Here is a 21109-nt window from a genome sequence, read left to right as displayed (position 1 = left end):
ACAAAGAATAAATTTAAAAGATTTCATTTCTTAATAAAACAATTGTTGATTGGAACAGTTTACCTGCAAAACTATTCGAGCCCTTTCCTGAGTGAATACTTTTAAGAAAAGATGTAAGCAATTTATATAATATATTTGATTGACGAGTGTCAAATTATATGTAACAGCTTCATTTTTTATTTTTTTCTTGCTGATTGATTGATGTTGATGAGATGGGGATTTTCTTGTTTTGTGTTTGGAAGTTTCCTTTAAGTGTACTTTTTTTTACTGACTGATTTTATTAATTATATTTTGCGATTACTTGGGACTTGTATGCCACCTAACATTGTCTATCTACAAATGTAAAGTTTAATAATAATAATAAATAATATGCCAGATTGTACCTTCAATGCCAAATCTATTCTTTTTGCTGATGATACTACCAATCTAATGAATACCAAAACCAGTCCTGAGCTACAACAAAAAGAAGATACCATATTAATATGCCTTCAAAATTGGTTTCAAAACAACTTGTCAATAAATGTACAAAAACAATATACATAAATTTTGGCAAAAATCCTTCACTTTTAAATTTTTTGGGTGTTCAGACTGAATTATCCCTAAAATGGTCTTTCTATACTGACAACTTAAAATCTAAACTTAATAAAACTATTTTTCACCTGAGGTATTTCTTTTTTAGTACTAGCTTAAATATCCTAAAATGTATTTATCATTCAAATTTTCAATCTCAATTATCATATGGCATTATATCCTGGGGTGGCTCAAGCCATAGCCAAAAGATTTTTAAAGTGCAAAAACTGCACAAGCTGTCTTAACCTTATCTTTCAGACACCCCTGCAGACATCTTCATGAACTGCAAATCATGCCATTGGCTGCCGTTTATATATTCAATCTAATCTTATTTGTTAAGAATAACATGCATTTATGTGAACAAAACCTAAATATCTACAATCATGAATCACGTTCTAAACTTGAAAAACAAATTGAGGCTAGATCGTCTGATTTGAGTGATGAAGGACCATGCCACCAAGGAGCCAATTTATTTTACATGCTACCACCAGATTTGAAAGTATCTTCTTCAAAATATTTTAAGCACAATCTTAAAGCATACTTGTTTATTAAACTTTAGTACTCAGATACTCAGTGGATGAATTTTGGGCATTATGTAAAGAAAGGTCTAAAATGTTGTTTGTTAAATATCCCTATATAATGTAATCTAAATAACCTTTTTTTCCTGTGATGTATACTAACAAAATTGATGCACATTTTTTTGTTACATGACAAAATCATGCTGAATCACCTTATGGGGAGTTGAGGAGTGAGAATGAGGAGTTGCCTGAAATAAAGTCAACGTAAGGTTAAAACAGCTGGTGCAGTTTTTACACTAGAAAAATTTGTTGGCTATGGTTTGAGCCACGCCAGAATATAATGCCATGTGATAATCGAGATTGAAAATTTGAATGATAAATACATTTTAGGATATTTAAGCTAGTACTAAAAAACAAATACCTCAGGTAAAAAAGATTTTATCTAGTTTATATTTTAGTTGTAAATATAGATAGACCATTTTAGGGATGATTCAATCTGAACACCCAAGAAATTTAAAAGTGAAGGATTTTTGCCAAAATGTATGCATACTGATTTTGTACATTTATTGACAATAAGTTGTTTTGAAACCAATCTTGAAGGCATATTACTTACCCTGGAGTGAAATGCCATCTAATTGGATATAAAGTCAGAAAGTATTATACATAATGCCATCTGACCTAATAATTAAAGCAAAATATAAGATAAGCATAATTTATATTAAATATAGTCCAATAAGAGAAAATGAATACCAAGTACCACACATCGCCCAAGTTACTACATCTACATAATACCCTTAATACATTAAGAGAAAGAAATGAAAACAATTAGAATGTCAGCCGAATGAATTGTGATGTGAACTGAGAATTACGCAAAAACCGTTTCACGGTTTTGCGACTGCACACAAATGTTTAAGAGCTAATCCATATATCTACATTCGGACCTCATCTGTTAAAATCTTTTTTTCGCTACATAGATGACAGGACTACTGCGCAGGATGTCCTGACCGTCTTGCCAAAGGAGTTAGCTTTCCTTGGTACAAACTCAAGCAAGTTTATCATTAGCCGCCAAATACTTAGGCACCTAAACGCATGCTGCATAAATGCGTGCCTCCTAATGCCATTTGAATTTGGACGCCGCATTAGTCAATCAACTTACATCTTTGCTCTTACCTAGAGCCAGTATATCCTTCAGTGTTGCGCGCGCATACTAGTTGCTTAATCAGCGTAGCGCCGCTGCTACATTAGCTCATCGTGACTAATCGCCGAAAAGTGGATAGTTTTGGTGAGACCATGGGGAATATCCCCGCAACAAATAGCAATGATGATTTAGCTGAAAAAGGTAAGATAATTGTCATGTGGTGAAGTTCTCACGTTATTTTACTTGCTATCACTGTCTTAATTTAGCCATTCGTACGTTGTGGCCCTCTCAAGTGCTACAATTTTGATGAGTATTTCCTAGCCTGTCGACTGATGGTATTCTACAAACGGCATCGAAAATGTCATCGTAAGTTTGTCTGTTTAAGCGTCCGGCGATAGCATTGTTTGCGAAGGATGTCATTCTAGTGTCAGGGACGAAATGGAGAAGAAAGAAGTTAATGCCATCTGCACGATGATTCAAGTTGATGTAAGGTTGGCAAAAGAAAAACGTATTCTTTCAATCAAAGGCATTGGTTGAAGTGATAGTTCCTAGCAATTGAAAAACAGCAGGCACGGATTATTTATGTTCAATGAATAGTGTTATTTACATATTCGTCGGTTCAATTTTTAGTCACATTACTCATAGTTACCTCGTAATTCATAATAATTTTAATGTCATGAATGTGGTAGGTAATAGGGTCTAATATAAAATTGCGGAACAAGAAATGTTAAGCACTATTTTGTAAAGTTTTCTCTTTCTCCGTGCATATCCATTTGCCTCTGTAAACATCATTTATGCCACTTGTCATTGATTAAATAAAATTTGAATACGGAGTGGCTTCATAAAATAAAATCAACTTAAGGCAAACGTAAAGTATAGAAATTTTCTTTCAAATTGAAACTCGAGAGCCTTCTAATGAAGTGCTATTATTCATTAAATGGATTTTTAAATGACAAATAATTGTTGTGCTTCGTGTTATTAATGCATACACTTAATGTATATGTTCTCTTTCAAGCATGGTCATATTTTTGAAGTATACTTGTATGTTGTACTTTTCTTTGTGTTATATGGCGCCTTTACCCACATGATACGCAGGTCAGTGAACAATAAAATATTATTATTGCCGTTTTAAAAGTTAACGACTAGTTTCCTGGCACGGAATCTCTGTCCAACACCTCGCAGGTACTCTATTCTCATCCACAAGCCATAGTTCGAGCAAAAGTAGCTGTTGTACAAAAAGTCATTTTTTTTTAATTTATCAAACAACAATGGGTAGCGGTAGTCCAGGGGTAGAGCGTCGGACCACTAACCGGGTGGCCCAAATTCGATTCTCGGGCCAGCCCCTCTGGGCACCTGCAGCTCCACCCAAGCTATGTGATCTTTCGGGTACCAGGCCTTCCTGGGAATCCATATTCAGTACAGGGAAAGGAACTGTCCCCCCCCCCCTTCCCTGATGTGTGATTTTCACATGGCATCAGGCTTAGTACTGGGTGAACTCTTATCATCACCTACCAAACCAACCTTTGGGTTGATTACTGTGTTAATGCTTATCAAACAATAATTTAATTCAAAATTAATTGCGCAAAAATATCAAATGATTACATTATGCAGCTTTATTTCATCCAATAATACAAACTACTTTCGTCCAACAGCCTAATCCTTTTCTTTCCCTTTCCTCACTGACCTAAATTTCTCCCCTCTTATCACAATCAATCAGTCTTCAATATCCTCAGAGAACTCAAAAAAAATGGACAGAATCTTCGTCGCACCCTACAAAATGAATTGATTGATTCTGTAGCCTTCTCTTTAAAGTTATTCAAACACATATTTTCACACTCTAGTAAACGAATAAAAATTAGCGGCATTAACTCCCTGAATTTTCATCAATTCTCATGTTTACATTGTGTTTTGTATGACAATTTTGGCAAGTGACTACCACAAAACAATGCATTTGCTGATGCTATTTCAGTGATGCCATTATGCCACTGGCTTGGCTGCCCGACACTCAAATAGCATCCAGAGATGTCATCGGCAACAAATATGGAATAACTTCTGATGCCATGTCACATTGCTCAGCAAATAGCATCGGGCGCCATCATTAGGGAATAACCCCTCTAGACATGGTAAGAAGGGCTAGTGCATTCTAATGACTTCTAGGGCTGTGGGTTGCCATATATTATTATCAGAGGTAATCTACCTGTGAAGGTACATCCACGCAATACCTCGCAAGCCATTGCAAGGGCATGTGGTAAATAGCCAGGTATTTGACATGTATTCCCTCTTATTTTATCGAGCACATGGCACCCTGCTATCCACCAAAAACCACGTGGAAAGGGGGCAACCCAACACCAGTCATGCAACATGCCTACACATATTACAATTGTTGCATAGTTTGCTGCTCTTCCTATGCCTGCACAAAAATTAAATGAAAAAACATTAAAAGAGGGCAGACATACATGCTGTTCAGTCACTCATTACTGGTTAGTATTCTACACATTCCGGACAGAAAATTGACAAAGACAATAGACTTTATATATTTCACCTACACCCCACCTAGAACAAGGGCTGACACCAGACTTTGAGATAGTTTTGTGGGAATTTAATATTGTATACCCTATTGCCAACATTGCATACCTATTACTTTCTTAGATGCTCCCCCTTCTATTGTTGCTGCAAATGGTGCACGGCAGAAACGAATACTTGAGCCTATTTGTTCGGTAGTCTTAACTTTTTAATTTTGTGACAATTGCAATGCAAATAGGGGGCTTAATATTATCTCCAATGTCGGATGCGAAACCACAGGCTTTATATCTTTGTAATTAGTTTAATCTAGCCCTGAGTCTTCACATATTTGAAGTCCCACCGCAGATTATGTATCAGGTGTGTGATGCTTTGTATCCTTACATACAAATTTTTCAAAAACCTAGCAGCCTTCCTCTGCACCCTATTCAATTCTGTAATCAATGTTTTTTGAAATGGGATCCACGTGCTTCACGCAAATTCTATGCGAGGACTTACTAAAGTAAAATTGCACTTTTCCATAGCTGCACCTTCCAACAATATGTTTGACAAATGTCAATTTGTTTTTAGCAGTACAGGGGGTGGAAATAGGTGCTTAAATTTATACTGTCTTGCTGCCTAATGAGTTTGAACACCCTAAATCGAGTGATTTGGGCTCCAAAATGACGAGTCTGGACACAGCTTTGCTGAACTTGGCCCACAAGGAGCTAGAACACAACTGCAGCAGGCAGCAGTCATGGGCTAGCTCCTCGTGGACCAAGTTAAGTTGACTTTTCTATCTCTCTCTCTATTAAGGGTTGATCAGTGAATTTGCAAACATTGTATTGTACTATTTTGTGATTCAGTAGCAGGCACATCTGATGCTTAAGTTTATTGCAGGTCATGATAGAATGGATAGTAGGGGGAGTGAAGATGATGGAAACTTTAATCCAGGAGATGGAGAAATACAAGGTGACAAAGAAAATGGATTATTCTTGTCATCATACTACATTCCTGAAGAAGTGCTTGGCCATATATTATCATTTGTGGACTCCCAGGCTCTTGTGTTTAGGTAATTACCTAGGTGCTTATTTGTTGTAATCTGTATATTTGTGTATGTGTGTGTGTATAAATATATATATTATTAAAGTTTCCACTCCCATGTTAAGACCAAGGGCCTTACTGAAAAGTGACACTACAGTGGTCATGGATATGGAGCGTAGTTATGTATGGTGCGGAAACATGGTCACTGAAGCAGGATGATAGATACAGATTGGAGGCTTTTGAAATGTGGGTGTTGATAAGGATGGAGACGGTGAAATGGACAGAAAGGAAAGCAAATGAGGAAGTGCTAGGTATGGTGGGTGAGGAGAGGGGATTGTTGGGAGAAATCATAAGAAGACAGGAAAAATAGATGAAGGGCTTATTGATTGGCTGTGGGATGTTGAAGACTGTCAAAGAAGAGAGAATCTTAAGCAAAAGAGGAAAGGGCAGGATAGGGATTTTGGACAAATTAAAGGGAAGAAGTATGCAGAAATGAAGAGGGGCATGTTGTAGAACAGGATGTTGGGTTTTGTTTTGTTAGGAGAGCAAAGTTTGTCCATCAAAACCTACCATAACCAGTTGATTACACAATAAAAATATATATATTCACATTTCACATGGAAATAGAAACAAGGAAAAGGGATAGGAGCATACGTAAAAGACAAACACAGGAGAGGTGAGGAAGGTGAAATCGAGCAGATCACAAGTGCCAAAATATTTCCTTGACCGGGACTTTAAACACTAGATCTCTTTACTTTTTCCTGTTCAACTTTCATCCTTGCATTCCAATCCCTTTTCCTTGTATCTAATTCCATGTGAATGAATATTCTCATGGAAATGTGACTTTGCCATATGGTGGGTTTCCATGTTTGAGCATATATATTTATATAAAATTATAGCTTGCACTGCTATGTTAAGACTAAAGGCCATACTCAGGAATGATACTACATTGGTCGCTACCACTACATAAGTTAATAACAGAATTAAATGCCACCATAATGTTGATACTTTCTCATGGTAATATTGATAAGTTTCACAATATATTTAGAAGCTGCAATGGGATTGGGAGTTGAAGCAAAGATGGACACGAAGTTTATTAACTAAGTATATTTTAATATTAATATCTCAGTGTACTTCCAATTCAGCCAAGTAGAAACCATAGTAATGTTCTAAGAGAGTAAATTTTTGATAATGTTGTATATTTGGCTCTTAGAGGAGGATGAATGTATTCAGTTGGGTACATAATGTGTATAACCTGGGCAATATGTCATGAAGAAACAGGCCCCGAGGAAAATACACATTTGAAAGAGCCGGGTGGCCATCCTTTTCGTAACCCTGACATAGGTCAAGTTTTGGGAATGAGTAGTCCAACATGACTTTGCCAGTTGTGTTGAAAGCACACCCCAGAGTTTCTTCGCTCCAAAATACCACTAACTAATTCCGGTGTCAATGTAATTCACGATGTTGACCCAATATTAGCTCCCATTCTATGAAAACTAATTGCCAAATGTTTGTCTTATTCATTTTTCATTTTTATTATATCCATGAAATTCTTGACTTATTTCCAGTACATGGTGCTGAAGTAAATATTGAATAGTGGAATTGTAAGCAGAAGGATGATCGCACTTATTTGAAGCAGTTCATATTTGAATAATACTTCTTGCACATAATACCAGTGTGAAATAGTGCTACTGCTATTTGAATACTGCAGCACCACGGAATACTAATATTGTCATCTTAAGGTACATAGCTAACTTGCCATAATTACCCGCATAAAAATAATTTTGTTTAATTTTTCTAAGATGACTTTTGCTTGACTGCATCACTCACAATATCATACTTCTTTAATTTTCAATGACTGTAAAAGTAGTGAAATTTTAACTAACTGTGACATGAAGTTCACATCTTGACTGGCATTATGTCAGTCTTAATCATGTTTCATTTTCCCCCTTAGTGCGGCTGATTTTTGTATTATATCATGGAAATTATCGCCAGCTTCACTCACAGGAGAATATAATGTGGCAAAAAAGTCAACTCTCCCACTACGAGATTACTTGTACTGCTGTCTCTGAATAAGGATTCGCAGTAGAAGCAACACTAGTATTCTTGCCCTATCTTAAGAATGAAATAAGAAAATTAAAAATGCATGTCACATTCTACAGTATCTATTCATATCACCTTAATGAGATTGGCAAATCCAGTAAAAACAAAAAAAATCAGAAATGTAGAGGGGAAATGAATTTAGCATTAAAAGTTTGATGTAAATCATATCCACCCAAAGTTAAAATATAGTGGAAGGACAACTAACCTAAGTAAACATTGTAAAATTTTCCCCCTGCTGGGTCATGATTATAAAGAAAGTAGCTCACCAAATAGCTTTTCCATCTTTTAAAGAAAGGTAGTGTATTGCACCTTGCATTATGTATAAATTAAATTGTATATAAAAATTGATGAAGTAAAGCCCATTTCAAATTGTCTGCAGAACATATTGAACCGCTACAATCCAAGCTATCGCATACATATGTGCACTTAGAGCTGCTTATGCCAAAACCTAAGAACTATGCAAAACTTAAATAAAACTAAAATTAACTATAAAAGATGAAATGTGAAAGTAAATATATGGAGGTAATCTTAAGAAGAAACAAATAGTGAATTCATTTTATTATAATGGATGACAGGCCATGTAAAATTAATTATTTTGTTCATTAGCATTTCCTATATATCCCTACTTATCTTTAATGGGCTTAGATTGTTCTCTTTATTGCTTGACTACCAAAGGTAGAATAACTGTAAAAGAACTGAAGTCTGAATTTAGTGGACAAAAAGAGGTGTCTTATGTTACTTTCTCCTCATGGCATGATCACTTGGGGCACATTTGTTGGAGTGCATGAAGAAGATAACATTCCTTAGGTTGGGTAGGAGTCACTGGGGTGTGATTTGTGCATCCAAGTAAAAATGTTCTTAAAGAAATTCCCTGTGAATTAAGTTGTGAAATTGGGAGAATTTTTTGAGCATGTGCATTCAAATGTTCTGAGGCCAATCACACCAGATACAATGGGGAGGTTGCATGTTCATTGGTGAATACTCTTTTAAGTAATTAAATTAAGAATACAAAGTATCTTTCCGCTGTCTTTTATTTGCGTACAACCGGTTTCAACGCTCAAGCGTCATCATCAGGTAGGGTACCTGATGATGAAGCTTGAGCGTTGAAACCGGTTGTACGCAAATGAAAGGCTGTGGAAAGATACTTTGTATTTTTAATTTAATTAAAATGAATTTCCACAAGGTTGAGCCGGGAATAATTGAACTCTTTTAAGTATTTAATGACCACCCCAATCCATAGGATGGCAAATGCTTTTGAAGTGTTTATGAAGCACCAGTCCAGGGTAGAATGAGAAAAAGGAGAGGAAGAAGAAGAAATTACAGTCTGACAATTTAAGGGAGTACACTGGATATTCCTTCAAGGGTCATCTGGAATGGAGTGGAATCCTTCACCATCTTTCCATTTCATATAAACCTCTATCATTAGTAAGAGAAAGAAGCTGAGGTTTATTTGAGGCAAAATGGGAATATATTAAAAAAGGGACAGTAGAAACAATAGGAAAAAGCAAGGAAATCATGGATTATGGGATGATTAAAAAATATGTGAAAGAAGGAAATGGAAGAACATAAACACAGAGTAATGAAAAGGATGTACCGAGTGTTAAATATTGAATTGAGATGGGTAACAAGTAGAGAGAAAGAAGTGTGGTGGAAGACAGAGTGCAAGGATATGGAAAGTTTGCAGAGGAAAGGTGAAATTTGTGAGTTATACTGGAAGGTGAAAACACTATGAGAAAGTAAGAAGGGAACATCTGTGTTAACAATTAGAGTTAAGTCTGGAAAAATACTGGTTAAAACAGAAAAAATCCAAGAGAAGTGGAAGGTATATGAGGTCTATCCAATAAATACACAAACTGGTGCTGTCTGGTGGCCATGATGCAGACTCTAACCCCGCCCACTAGCGGCGCTAGTTGCTAGTTGTGGTGTATCATCAAGCTGTGCAGATGGTGACAGTTGTGTTAGTTTCTGTTGTCCTTGTTTTTACTGTTTGTCGAAAATGGAAATTGACGAATTCACGGAGCAGCAGCATCAAGTTTTTGGTGAAGTGTGGCAAAAGTTATCAAGAAATTACTGAAATGTTGACAGCTGTTTACGCTGATAATGCTCTGAAGAAACCATCTGTTTTGAAATTTAATTAAACATTATTAGATTAAGCATTTTAAAGACGGCTGGCAAGATGCCAAGGATGATGCAAGGCTGGGATGACCTTATACCACCTGTGTTGGTGTCAACATTGATCGTGTGTGGTCCCTTGTCCTTACCCTTTCCAAATGATAGCTGATGAACTGAGTTTAGGAAAATCAACAGTGCATACTATTTTAACTGAACATTTGGGTTTTAATAAAATGTGTGCAAAAAGCATGCCCAAGCTGCTGACGCCAGATCAAAAGTTAAAAAGAGTTGAATGTGTTTTTGACTGGAAAAATTCACTTGGAAGCGATGCTGGATTTCTCAATAGGGTAATCACTTGTGACGAATCGTGGTGTTACAAGTATGACATTGAACTAAAATCGCGAAGCAAGGAGTGGAAAGCAAAAGATGACCCTTGAACCAAAAAATCATGAAATAGCAGATCAAAAATCAAAGTCATGCCCCTGGTTTTTTTTAATTTCAAAGGTGTTGTTCATAATGAATTTCTTCCTGAAAGACTAACAGTAAAGGCTGAGTTCTACCTTACCCTCAAGCGTTTTAGAGGTTGCGTGCGACCATATTTGACCCAAGGTGATGGATGGATCCTCCATGACAATGCACCTGCACATTCAGCTTTGATTGTTAATCAGTTTCTGGCAAAAAATTCAATCACCATTCTTGATCATCCTCCTTATTCACCAGATCTCGCCCCCTGCAACATTTTTCCTATTCTAAAAAGGTGATGAGGGGACATCACTGGGAAGATGTAGACACAATAAAGGAAGAAACGACGGGAAAACTAAAAAGCATAACTTCCGAGGACTTCCAAGGGTGCTTTAAACAGTGGAAAAGAAACAAATGGAGAGTACTTTGAAGGGGACAAGACCAATGTGGACTAAATTTTTCAAAAATGTTTTTATGGCCTCAGTTCCTGTATTTATTGGACATACCTCGTATATAGAAGAACTTAGGCCAGAAAGATTTGACAGAAAAAGAATGTGATGGAGATAGTGTAGGTCCGGACTTACTTACTGTAAGGTTGTAATAGGACTAAGGGAAATAAATTAAATTTGGGATTTGGGGAAATGAATTAAATAAAGAGGAATTTGTTATATCAATTGGGTTTGCTGATAACCAAGCTCTAGTTCGCCCATCAGCCAATGGGTTGCAAGCATTGCTGAGTAGGTAGAATGTTAGGCAAATGAAGATGGAGTAGGATTGGGATGTTGGACAGGATGAAAGAAGTATATGGAGATGAATAGGGAATTTGTTGTAGAGTAGGATGTTGGGTTGTGTTTTGTTTTGAGAGAGAAGATAATTATTTAGTAGTTGGTCCACCTAAAACCTACCTTAACCAGTAGATTACCTTTAAAAATAATATTTATGTATGTATGCATGCATGCATGCACAAGCACATATTAGATTTCTCTGTGGCATATATAAAAGGAAATTGTTACTCAATTAATGCAGTTAAATTATTAATTCTCTAATTTTTTTTAGTTGTAGATTTGTGTGCCACAATTGGAAATGTTTGGTTGACAGCTTGGCATTGAAGTGGCGTGCTGAACGAATAGGATTCAAGAATTTAAAAGAAAATCCTGGTCTGTTATGCAAGCTAAACTGGATAGACTACTATTGGCTCACCCACAAACTTCCTTTCGAGTGTAATTTATTGAAAAATAACTGTGGGCAAAGTAAGTTATTAAAAACTGGTGTATGCCATGCTTGAGTTAACATTTTAATATATATGCCTCTTTATATTTGCAACCTAATAGTCTCCCTTCAAGCATGCCTGTGCCCTAGTATTCAATTTGTAAAACTCTAGTATTATTGTTTAAGATCCTGGAAGTTGTTTTGTCTCTTGTCCTCATGTAATCCCTGTTAATCTAAATCAGTATTTTTCAAAAAACAGGTGGTATCTGACATCATTAGTCTAAGAGATCCTTGTTCAATATCTGACATTTATTAAACTATGAATACGCGTCTATTTTATTAAATTGACAAACAATCATTCTCATTTTGAAGTTGATTTTTTGGTCTATACCTATGTGTAATTATTGCTAAAAATCTTGTCAAAAAATCTTCTATTTGGATACACTTCTTTGTAAGAATTTTATTGACTCGATGAGGTCCATGGAGAAAGATCAAAGGCCATTATATTTTGGCCTCGCCAGTTGTTAACACAAGTAAAGAATAGCCATGGTTTCATAATAAGAGATCTAGTTCCTACTCCTTTAGAGTATTGGTTTTTGTTGTGTAATTGATTTTTTCTGATTGTTTTATACATGGCCTGGTATAAATTGAGCTTTACACAATTACTTCTATAAAAGCACCAGTACTTCAAATTTAAAGACTCTTGTTGATATTGTTTCCAGCTTTGTCGGAACAGAAGGATTGATGGGCAGGAAAAAAGCACAGGTTATCAATAAAAAAATTGTTGCTTATCCAAAATGTCTAATTTGCAGAAGTTTGTGCCTTTTCCGTTATGGTCTGCCAGGCAGGGGTCACCAATTAAGCCAATTCTGCTTGACTTGACTGCCTCTCCCTTGAGCTCTATTCCTCTTATAGCACACTTGACTGACCTCCAATGATTTTCAAGAAGGTTTACGAATTCAAGTGAAGAAGAGATCCAGTGAAATGGGTCTTTTAACCTTTGTTTAATATACCCTTCTGGCTGCCACAAGGTTGTTTAAATTTGTGCATCAGTCACTCACTCTGATATTCACTTGTGAGTCAACAGCATGCATGAATGAATTTACATACATTATTACATTTACATGAATTTTTATACAGCTAATGGCATCTGCTCCAATCAAATTATCGACCTATTTTAAAGCTAAGGTTTAGAGTCCATAGCAAATATTGTCTACTAGATATTACATGAAATTCCTATTGTTTTCCTTACTTCATTGTCTTCTTCAGTACTCCATACCGTCTACATGCCTTCACACCATCTGAAAAGGCTATTCTCTTCCTTCATGGTGATCCAATGTTTACTCTTCCGTTGTGGTAGGTACTCCATCGGCATTTGCTAGCTGTTTGTGGACCTTTAATTTCCTGGCTCTCAGTGTCATCGCAGGGTATCAGTTCTGGAATTTATTCCTGGCAACCATTATAGCTATCCTGGTCTTTTTCAGTCCTTTCATTGGTATTTATTACTCAGTGGATCTTTCTTTCTTTCGAAAACTGTCTTCAGTAAACTACTGTGCCTTAGAATGTAGTCGTGAGTTATCCTCTTCTTCTTATCATTTTCAAGTTATGCTTTTCTCTTCACTAGACTAAACAAAAAATATTATCTCTCAAAAACTGTTAAATTTATTATTTTAATTTGTACTTAGGCATAATTGGATCTCTGGAGATGGAATGTATATTCTTTGGTATCACCTAATTTTAATTGTGAGGATCCAAATGATGCAGTGGCTAATGCATTCACCTCCCACTCAGAGGGCCCAGGGTCGAATCCTGGAGGTAGCAGATCTTTATTATTGGTGTCCCAATCCCTACTTGAGGTGCTTTGTGGAGAGCACTTTGAGTGAGTACGCCCACCATTCCCTTAAATAGCTGATTGCCATAATAATAGTATATTTTAATAACATTCTCATTGGGAGGTTGAAACAAATAATTTTGTGTATTTTATAAATGATTGAACCTCTATATTCCTCCAACCCTTGTAATACATAATATCTGCCATTTCTGATCAATCATTTTCATATTTGGAGTGATCAGTAGTCAATTTTTTTGGATGAAAAGTCTCCTGTCATTGTGATATTTATTCACTATAGGTCATCCCTATAGCTTAGAAAATTTAATCTGTCATAATCTTTTCCTTTTTTTTAGTTGGGTTACTTTCTCCAGATATTGTTTTTAGGAATTTAATAATATATTAGTTCTTAGTAGGTTCCATTAATGCAATTTGCCCAAAACTTTTATTTTTCAGATAGTTTTGAAAGTTGGGTTATCGTCAAAAATGGTGGTGACGGTTGGAAAGTTGAATCTTGCCCGCAGGGAACTGAGAGTATTCCACCAGTCAATTACAGAGGCGAGTCACATCCTGATTTCATGGGCCTATCAAGCTGCTTTGTCACTTCATTCAGTACCTGCACTAAGTTTCAGGTCATCAACCTTAATAAGAATGGGTTGACTCCAAATTTTATGGATAATGTGCAACCGCCAATTCAAATTAGTGAATGGTAAGCAAAAATTTTAAGACTTGACAATTTTTCTTTGTAGTTGTCAGCTACAAGTAAGCAAATTGCCTACTATGTAATAAGTGAGTGGGATTGTAAACATCAGCTCTTTTTAGGATGCATAGAGTTAATGGAAATTCAGTTGCATATATATTGTTTCAATTTTGGTGTGTTCTCACTGTTGAAAGTCAATGTGTCAAAATGCTTAGGGATTATGGTAATGCTTTGAGTTTGAGCCATTTTTATTGTTGAAAATGTACTTATTGAGTCATTACAATAAATTATATAAAAGATGGTAGCAAAGACATTAGTAAAATGTAGATTACGATACATAATAGGTAAATCAAAGTTTAACTTAATTTTTATGTGAAAATAAATTGACAATATATTTAACACATGTTTCCAAATTCCATTGGGTATTTCACACCGTAGTTGGTCATCCTCAGATCTCATTGGTATGGCACATTGGATTTGGTACTTTCCTTTATTTCTACTGGATTGATTTAAAATTGAGAAGTGATGAGAGTATTTTGGGATCTAATGGACGGTAGAGTTTAGCAATATAGGCAATATTATCTATGCATCTGCAAGTTCATTAAGTTGGTTGTGTTAAAATTTGGGAGCAAATCAATTGCATCCACATTTTTATGATGGAATCAACACATAATTTTGCCTGAGAATCAAGTAATTGCAATCATTTTTATGAATGTGTTTCCAAGTATTTGGTGGAATTTTGTATATTTCAATCGATGGAGTCAACAAGAGCCAACAAATGTGAGGAACCTCTGAGCCTAGTTTCACATGTCTCCAAAGTATTAGCAAGAATAATCAGTTGGCAGGTGAAATAAAAAATTGAAGACACCCTGTCAGAAAACCAATCCAGTTTCAGGAAGAACAGGAGCATGACAGAGACTATACTTAGTCTAAGGATTATGGTTTGAAAAATGATTCATATCAACAAGCTGCTGATTCGACTTTCTAACAAACTTGGAGAAGATCTTGGAGATGATAACTTTGAGTAGAATCAGATGTTCAAGTTGCTGCACAACTTAGAATGGATTATAAACTCTATCAATTCTATGAAAACCAATTCGAGTGCAATGAGAGAGAGAAGAAAAAGAAATGTTGAAATAAACGAAAGGGTTAAACGAGGATGAAATCTCTTAGCTGCATGGTTCAACATGCACTGAGAAGAGACAATAATAGAAACACAAGGAATCTGCATTGAGTATATTAAGGTGAATGGAGAAGAAATTAACGTGATGGATTTTACAGAGGACCTAAGAGTCACAGCAGAAACCCAAAAACCTGCAAGCATCCTTGAACAGAATGAATTAAGAATTGCATCAATATAGCATGAAACTGAGGAAGAACATGCAGTGGTTTCTCTGGCCGGGTTCAAGGGAGGGGAGTCCCAGGAAAAGCTGTAGGCCAGTCGCAGGTGGCCTTTGTGGAATGTGGATCGTTTGTTTGCAAAACCTACAGGTATATTATATGACATTATGTTTCGTCATTAACCAGTTATTGGAACAGTGCTACACCATCAAATTTTGCTTGAATATGTATTACTGTTAAAAATATAAATCCTATGCTCAAATAAGATATGACAACAAACAAGAAAGTAATCTGTGAAAACATTCATATGGAATGTGATATTGTATGGATCAGAAACATGGAACATAGAAAAAGTTGACCAGAGGAGGATGGAAGCCTTCAAAACATGGTTCTGATGATTAAAATGACTGATAAAACCAAGGTGAAGACATGTTTTGAAGAATATAAGAGTAAAAGATCAAATAATGCCCCTTAAGCAAAAAAGAACCAGATAGATTGGGCACACCATGAGAGACAATGATAATGCGAGGAATATAATATTTGAGAAAAATAGATGGAAAGGTCCGGCAAGGAAAGCCAAGAGGGTTATAGGGCAGAAGAGCTTCCAGGACATAAAATTATTATGAGAAGGGGTGGAATGGAGGGCTGCAATGAAACTTGATGTTGCATATTGATATTGACAGATGTAAGGCTTGCATACACACACCAGCTGTGTATTGTCAGGTTTGGCTGACTAGGTGACCTTAAGGAGACAATGGTTTCACCAGCATTCTATTTCACATCCTCAAGTGTAACTGTTGCCACCTGGAGGTAAACTTTGCAGTGAAACCTTCTAAGGTACATTTCATGGTCTGCATGCTGCTGAGGGCTTCACTCCATACTGACACATGGTGGTGAAACTTGCCCAACCAGGACATATTTTCCAATGTCTGTTGTGTGAGTGTGTGGTTGCATTTTATTCCAAAGATAGGTATTGCATAGCTTCCTTCATCTTGTATGGGAAATTTACAAAAATGTATTGAAAAATATCATACGATAATGAATCACAATGATTAAATTGTGTTCAAGTACCTTTTTTAGCGTTGTAGATTGATGCTTGATGTCAGGCACAGGAATTTTTCAGTTTGCACTTTTAATTCTGTGTACTAAAATTTACAATACAATTCTTAGATAGGAAATGCAATATACTATCTTATAATGTCATTCAATTTCCAGTCTCTTACTTACCTCCCAACTTTCTGCATGTATTTGGTACAGGGGTAACTAAATATGTTAAAAATACAATTGTGCGTATTTTGTTACTTTTAGGACTGTTTGTCGACATGACTGTGGATGTATTTATGAGCTGAATGTGTCACTTTTGGATGAAAACATGAAGACTGTAACGCAGTTTAAGGCTAATGAAAATTTTCACCATCTTCCTAGAGAAATATGGCACCAGGTAAAGGCAAATAAATGTATAAAATAATGTGGGGGGGAGAAATCATCTGTAAAATGATTTTTATGTATATAGTATTTATTATTATTATTATTAGGTTATTCATTGACTATGTCATCAAACATATCACTTTCAACACACACTTCATTTCATATTACTTTCAGGTCAGTCATATATTCCAAAACTATGGTCCTGGTGTTCGCCATATTAGATTTGAACATAGTGGAGTGGATTCACAATTTTGGAAAGGCCATTATGGAAGTAAAATGTCTGGAGGTTCTGTCAGAGTACTGGATAGGATAAAAGAAAATACCTGGGATGCTCCACTTGAATAAGAAGACATGGTCTTGTTTGTTGATGTTGTGTAAATAAATAACTTATTTTTTAAATTTTATTTTGATAACTTTTTAAGTATTCCCTTTTGGTATTTATTTTGTTTAATGTACCTTACTTTGTGAAAGGTGATTAAAAAGCTTGGCTTATACTCTTGAAGAATATACAAGAATCAGTGTAGAACTTTTGACCTGGAAACCTTTTTCCCCAGACATAACCTTAAGCTCTGCAGTAAATTAAAATTAGACTCAATCAAACTTGGTTTGGTAATATCGAAGGCCATTGCATGGTCACCAATAATCAAACATTCCTTTGCCCGAACAATTTATGAGCTAACAGGCCTTTTAGTGCCCTCTGGTGAGCTGAAAGTGATAGGCCTGTCACTGCCAACAACCTAATTTAATGTTTACATTCATTTGTCTATGAAAAGGGATCAGTTTAACTGCTACTGTCAGACATTTATTTGGCCCCCGCATAAAGCTATTACGAACTGCTCACCGCCAGTATAGTTCATCTATTTGTGGTATTATACCATTCGAAATAAGTCTCACCACCTGGAGCGGTAATGAAAGGCGGAGAGAGACTGCTGGACAGTATTACTCCACCAGAAGGGAGTCTCAGCATCTAAAGCGATTACGAACAAGTTTCGGACTGAGTGATACCACTCTATGGGGCAGAGTTGCACCCCAGCCAGGTACCCTGTCTTTGGAATTCTGCGTGGGTATATTTTCAATATGGCAGCAGTTTGTATACATCAGTGGTCTTCACCTGGTGTATTAAAATCATGAAATTTGGGTGTTGAAGTGCATTAAACACTATTATTTTGTATTAAAAATAACCAGAACAGTTGACTAAAAACAGGTGGAGTAAAATCAATAATATTGGTTCTTCAAAAAAGTATTTTGTAAGAACTATGCTGAACATCTCTGTTTTATCAATGCATTGTAATTATTAATTTTTTTAGCGATGCCTATGTTATATGCGGCATATATTTAGTTAATTTTAACTCTGAGCTCTTTAATTTTAAATACTTTATTTCATTCGCATTGGTCGTTTGAGCAAAATTAGAGAAGTAATTCATGAAACCAAACGTTCCTGTTTTGAATGAATCCACAAAACTCCATTAAAAGTTATTGCTGTGGCATCCCCTGCAGTTTCTTGGAAAGGACATGCTCATGAATGCGGAATGGAAGTAACCACTTTGCAATAAGTAATTATGAATTTGTGAAGCATTGTGTTCCTGTACATAATTTGTTTGGTAGTAATTCTTGTGTACACAATAGTGATTTGCCAAATCTCTTCATCTATAATTTTCACATTCTTTGTTGATTATCCAGAGCTACTTTAATTATTACCATTCTTGATGAAGTTCTCTCGGGTCTTCTACTGGGTTAGGGGTCCCATGTTGGCCGACATTTCGATGCCAGACTCGTGCATCGTCTTCAGGGATGATGATTGCCACTCGGTTTTTGGCCGCCTTTTATACATGCTCGGACTCAGGTGACTGCCGATTGGTCCGACGAAGGGGAGCCTCCTGATTGGTCACCGGGTCGTTGTGCTTTACTCCTTTCTCTTTTCACCTCCATTAGCACAGGTTTCCACATGTGGCTGAGGGAATAGCCGGAATCCCTGTTGAAATTCCGTCCTGCCATTTTAATTTCAATGGATTCCTTGATAATGGGGTCCCAGTAACCACCGGCACGGGAAAGTAGCTTGGTCCCGTTGAAATCAATTGCGTGATCCATCCCGATGCTGTGTTGGGCGATGGCTGATTTTTCCACCTGCCCTTGTCGTAGATTTCTTTTATGTTCCTTTAACCTCATCTCGATGGTCCGCCCTGTCTCTCCAATGTAGACCTCCCCGCAGGCACACGGGACTTGGTATATGCCCAGGGTCTTTAAGCCAATTGGGTCCTTCGCTCTGACAAACAAGTTTCTGATTTTCCCCGTGGTTTATGGATTGCCTCGATTTTATGCCTCGCCAGTATCCTGGATATTTTCCCGGATATCGAGGCGATGTTCGGCAAGCAGGCCCTGGCTAATGGTTTTTCTTTTTCCTCCGCCGTGCATGGTTGCGGGTCAAAGGACCTTTTTAGGGCCAAGGAGATTTCACGTGTACTATACCCATTCTGGAGGAAGGTGGTTTTCAGGTGGTTAATCTCCTCCGGCAAGCTAGAGACCCAAGAGAACTTCATCAAGCAGATACACTGGGAAAGCACCAAATCTTACTATTACCATTCTGTTTATGCTATTACAAAAAGGCATAATAAAAGATTCCTGGGTTATGACCGCATCTGTGACTGTTTACAGGAATTTATTCTGTACCAGGGACCAAAACAGAGCACTTTCACTCACACATTCAAAGAGGGCCTAAATACTGGGTGAATATTAGTCAAATTGAACGAAGTCAAGGGATGGCAACAAACAGGGAAAGATGAGGGTGTGCGTTGGGTATGCATGTCCGGTAATGCATGTATATGGATATGCTGTATGTGTACCCTCAGCTTCACCCAAGCTGTGTGATTTTTCAAGTACCAGATTGTCCTGGGAAACCGCTGATGGCACAGAGAAAGGAACTCCTTCCTGCACCTTGATATTTGAATTTCACATGCTCTTGGGCTTAGTACACTAGGTGACTTCTACCCTCACCTATCAAACCTACCTTAAGATTGGTAATTGTAGTTTGATTTGGCAGGAATACAAGCTTTTGACATAAAGTCCTGTTCAAGTATAATGTCATTGATATTTTTTTAAATAGTTTTAGATGCTTAAGATCAGCAGAATCGATTAATAAGAATTCTACTATATTTGGTGCATTCTCTTGTATTTGAGGTATTTAAGCTGAATTTTAACACTTTTTTATACCTTTCTCTACATTTTATTTGATTCTGAAATTTGCTCATTTTGGTATGTTCCGAGGGAGCACATACCTTATAGTGGTGGGGGATGTCAAGATCATCCCTTGAGAATGGATACTAGCTTGTATAGAAAAATGAAGTCGCGAAAAGAAAGCTTAATAATTAGCTTCGGAAGGACATGCTGGAGAAAATATACCAAAACTGACTTGTAGAGTTTCATAACCATTGAAAGTGTCTGCAGTGTATCGCAAGGGTATCATATCCTCCAATACTAAAATGTCAAGCCAGTCTTGGATGACTGAACCCATAACTTAGATCATATTACAATTGTTCAATGAAAGAAGAATGTCAAATATAAAAAATTGATAAATGAAGTGCAATAGGTGTGCATGGGAAAGAAACAAGAGTTAGTGGTTGTGATGAATTGATTTGCTGTGATTATGTGAAAATAAATGAGCAAGTTTAGTGGTTGATGAAATATATGTGGATGCTTTTGCTTTGTGGTCAGGAGTTTCAGCAGTCTGCACCAAGGCTCGATTATATAGGAGAAGACTATGATGGGTTTAAGGAAATTCAAGTTAGTCTCTCCCAAATCACTCCTGACATAACATGAAAATAGTCACTTGAAGAATTGGTATTGTAACTTGCTGTATACCCTTGGATGGTAAGACTAAATGTGAGAAGTATTAGTTCTGTGGAAAATTGAGAGGATTTTTACATGATGCTGGTGAAATATAATTGTTTTATGAGATGAGAATGGTAGGGTTGTTGTTACGAGGGATATCCCTGAAATAGTGTCCCAATCACTTTTGTGTACCAAGAGAAAGTGGCAATAGTGAAGACGAGTTTTTGTTTTGAAAGAACAGTGTCTTGAATACGTACTTGTTTAAAACTTAAATTCTTTCAGTTGTGACATGGAAATGGGGCTATTTAAAGAGGATTGTTAATTTTTTGTAC

General features: G+C 36.5%; 1 protein-coding gene across 1 annotated transcript; it reads left to right on the top strand.

The window, feature by feature from the left end:
* Positions 1-2074: 2074 nt before the first annotated feature.
* LOC139687512 (F-box only protein 6-like) lies at positions 2075-17457 on the top strand. The gene is made up of 6 exons (XM_071584704.1): positions 2075-2427; positions 5626-5797; positions 11503-11696; positions 13940-14192; positions 16833-16965; positions 17127-17457. Exons 1-6 carry the CDS (start codon positions 2379-2381, stop codon positions 17295-17297), a joined length of 972 nt encoding a protein of 323 aa, XP_071440805.1. The 5' UTR covers positions 2075-2378; the 3' UTR covers positions 17298-17457.
* Positions 17458-21109: the final 3652 nt, after the last annotated feature.

The sequence above is a fragment of the Hetaerina americana genome, unplaced genomic scaffold (genome assembly GCF_022747635.1).
Source record: "Hetaerina americana unplaced genomic scaffold, ioHetAmer1.1.p SCAF_2, whole genome shotgun sequence".
In the NCBI taxonomy this organism is placed as follows: domain Eukaryota; kingdom Metazoa; phylum Arthropoda; class Insecta; order Odonata; family Calopterygidae; genus Hetaerina; species Hetaerina americana.
The sequence above is the reverse complement of the archived record's forward strand: the minus strand, read 5'-3'. Positions and strand labels throughout refer to the sequence as shown.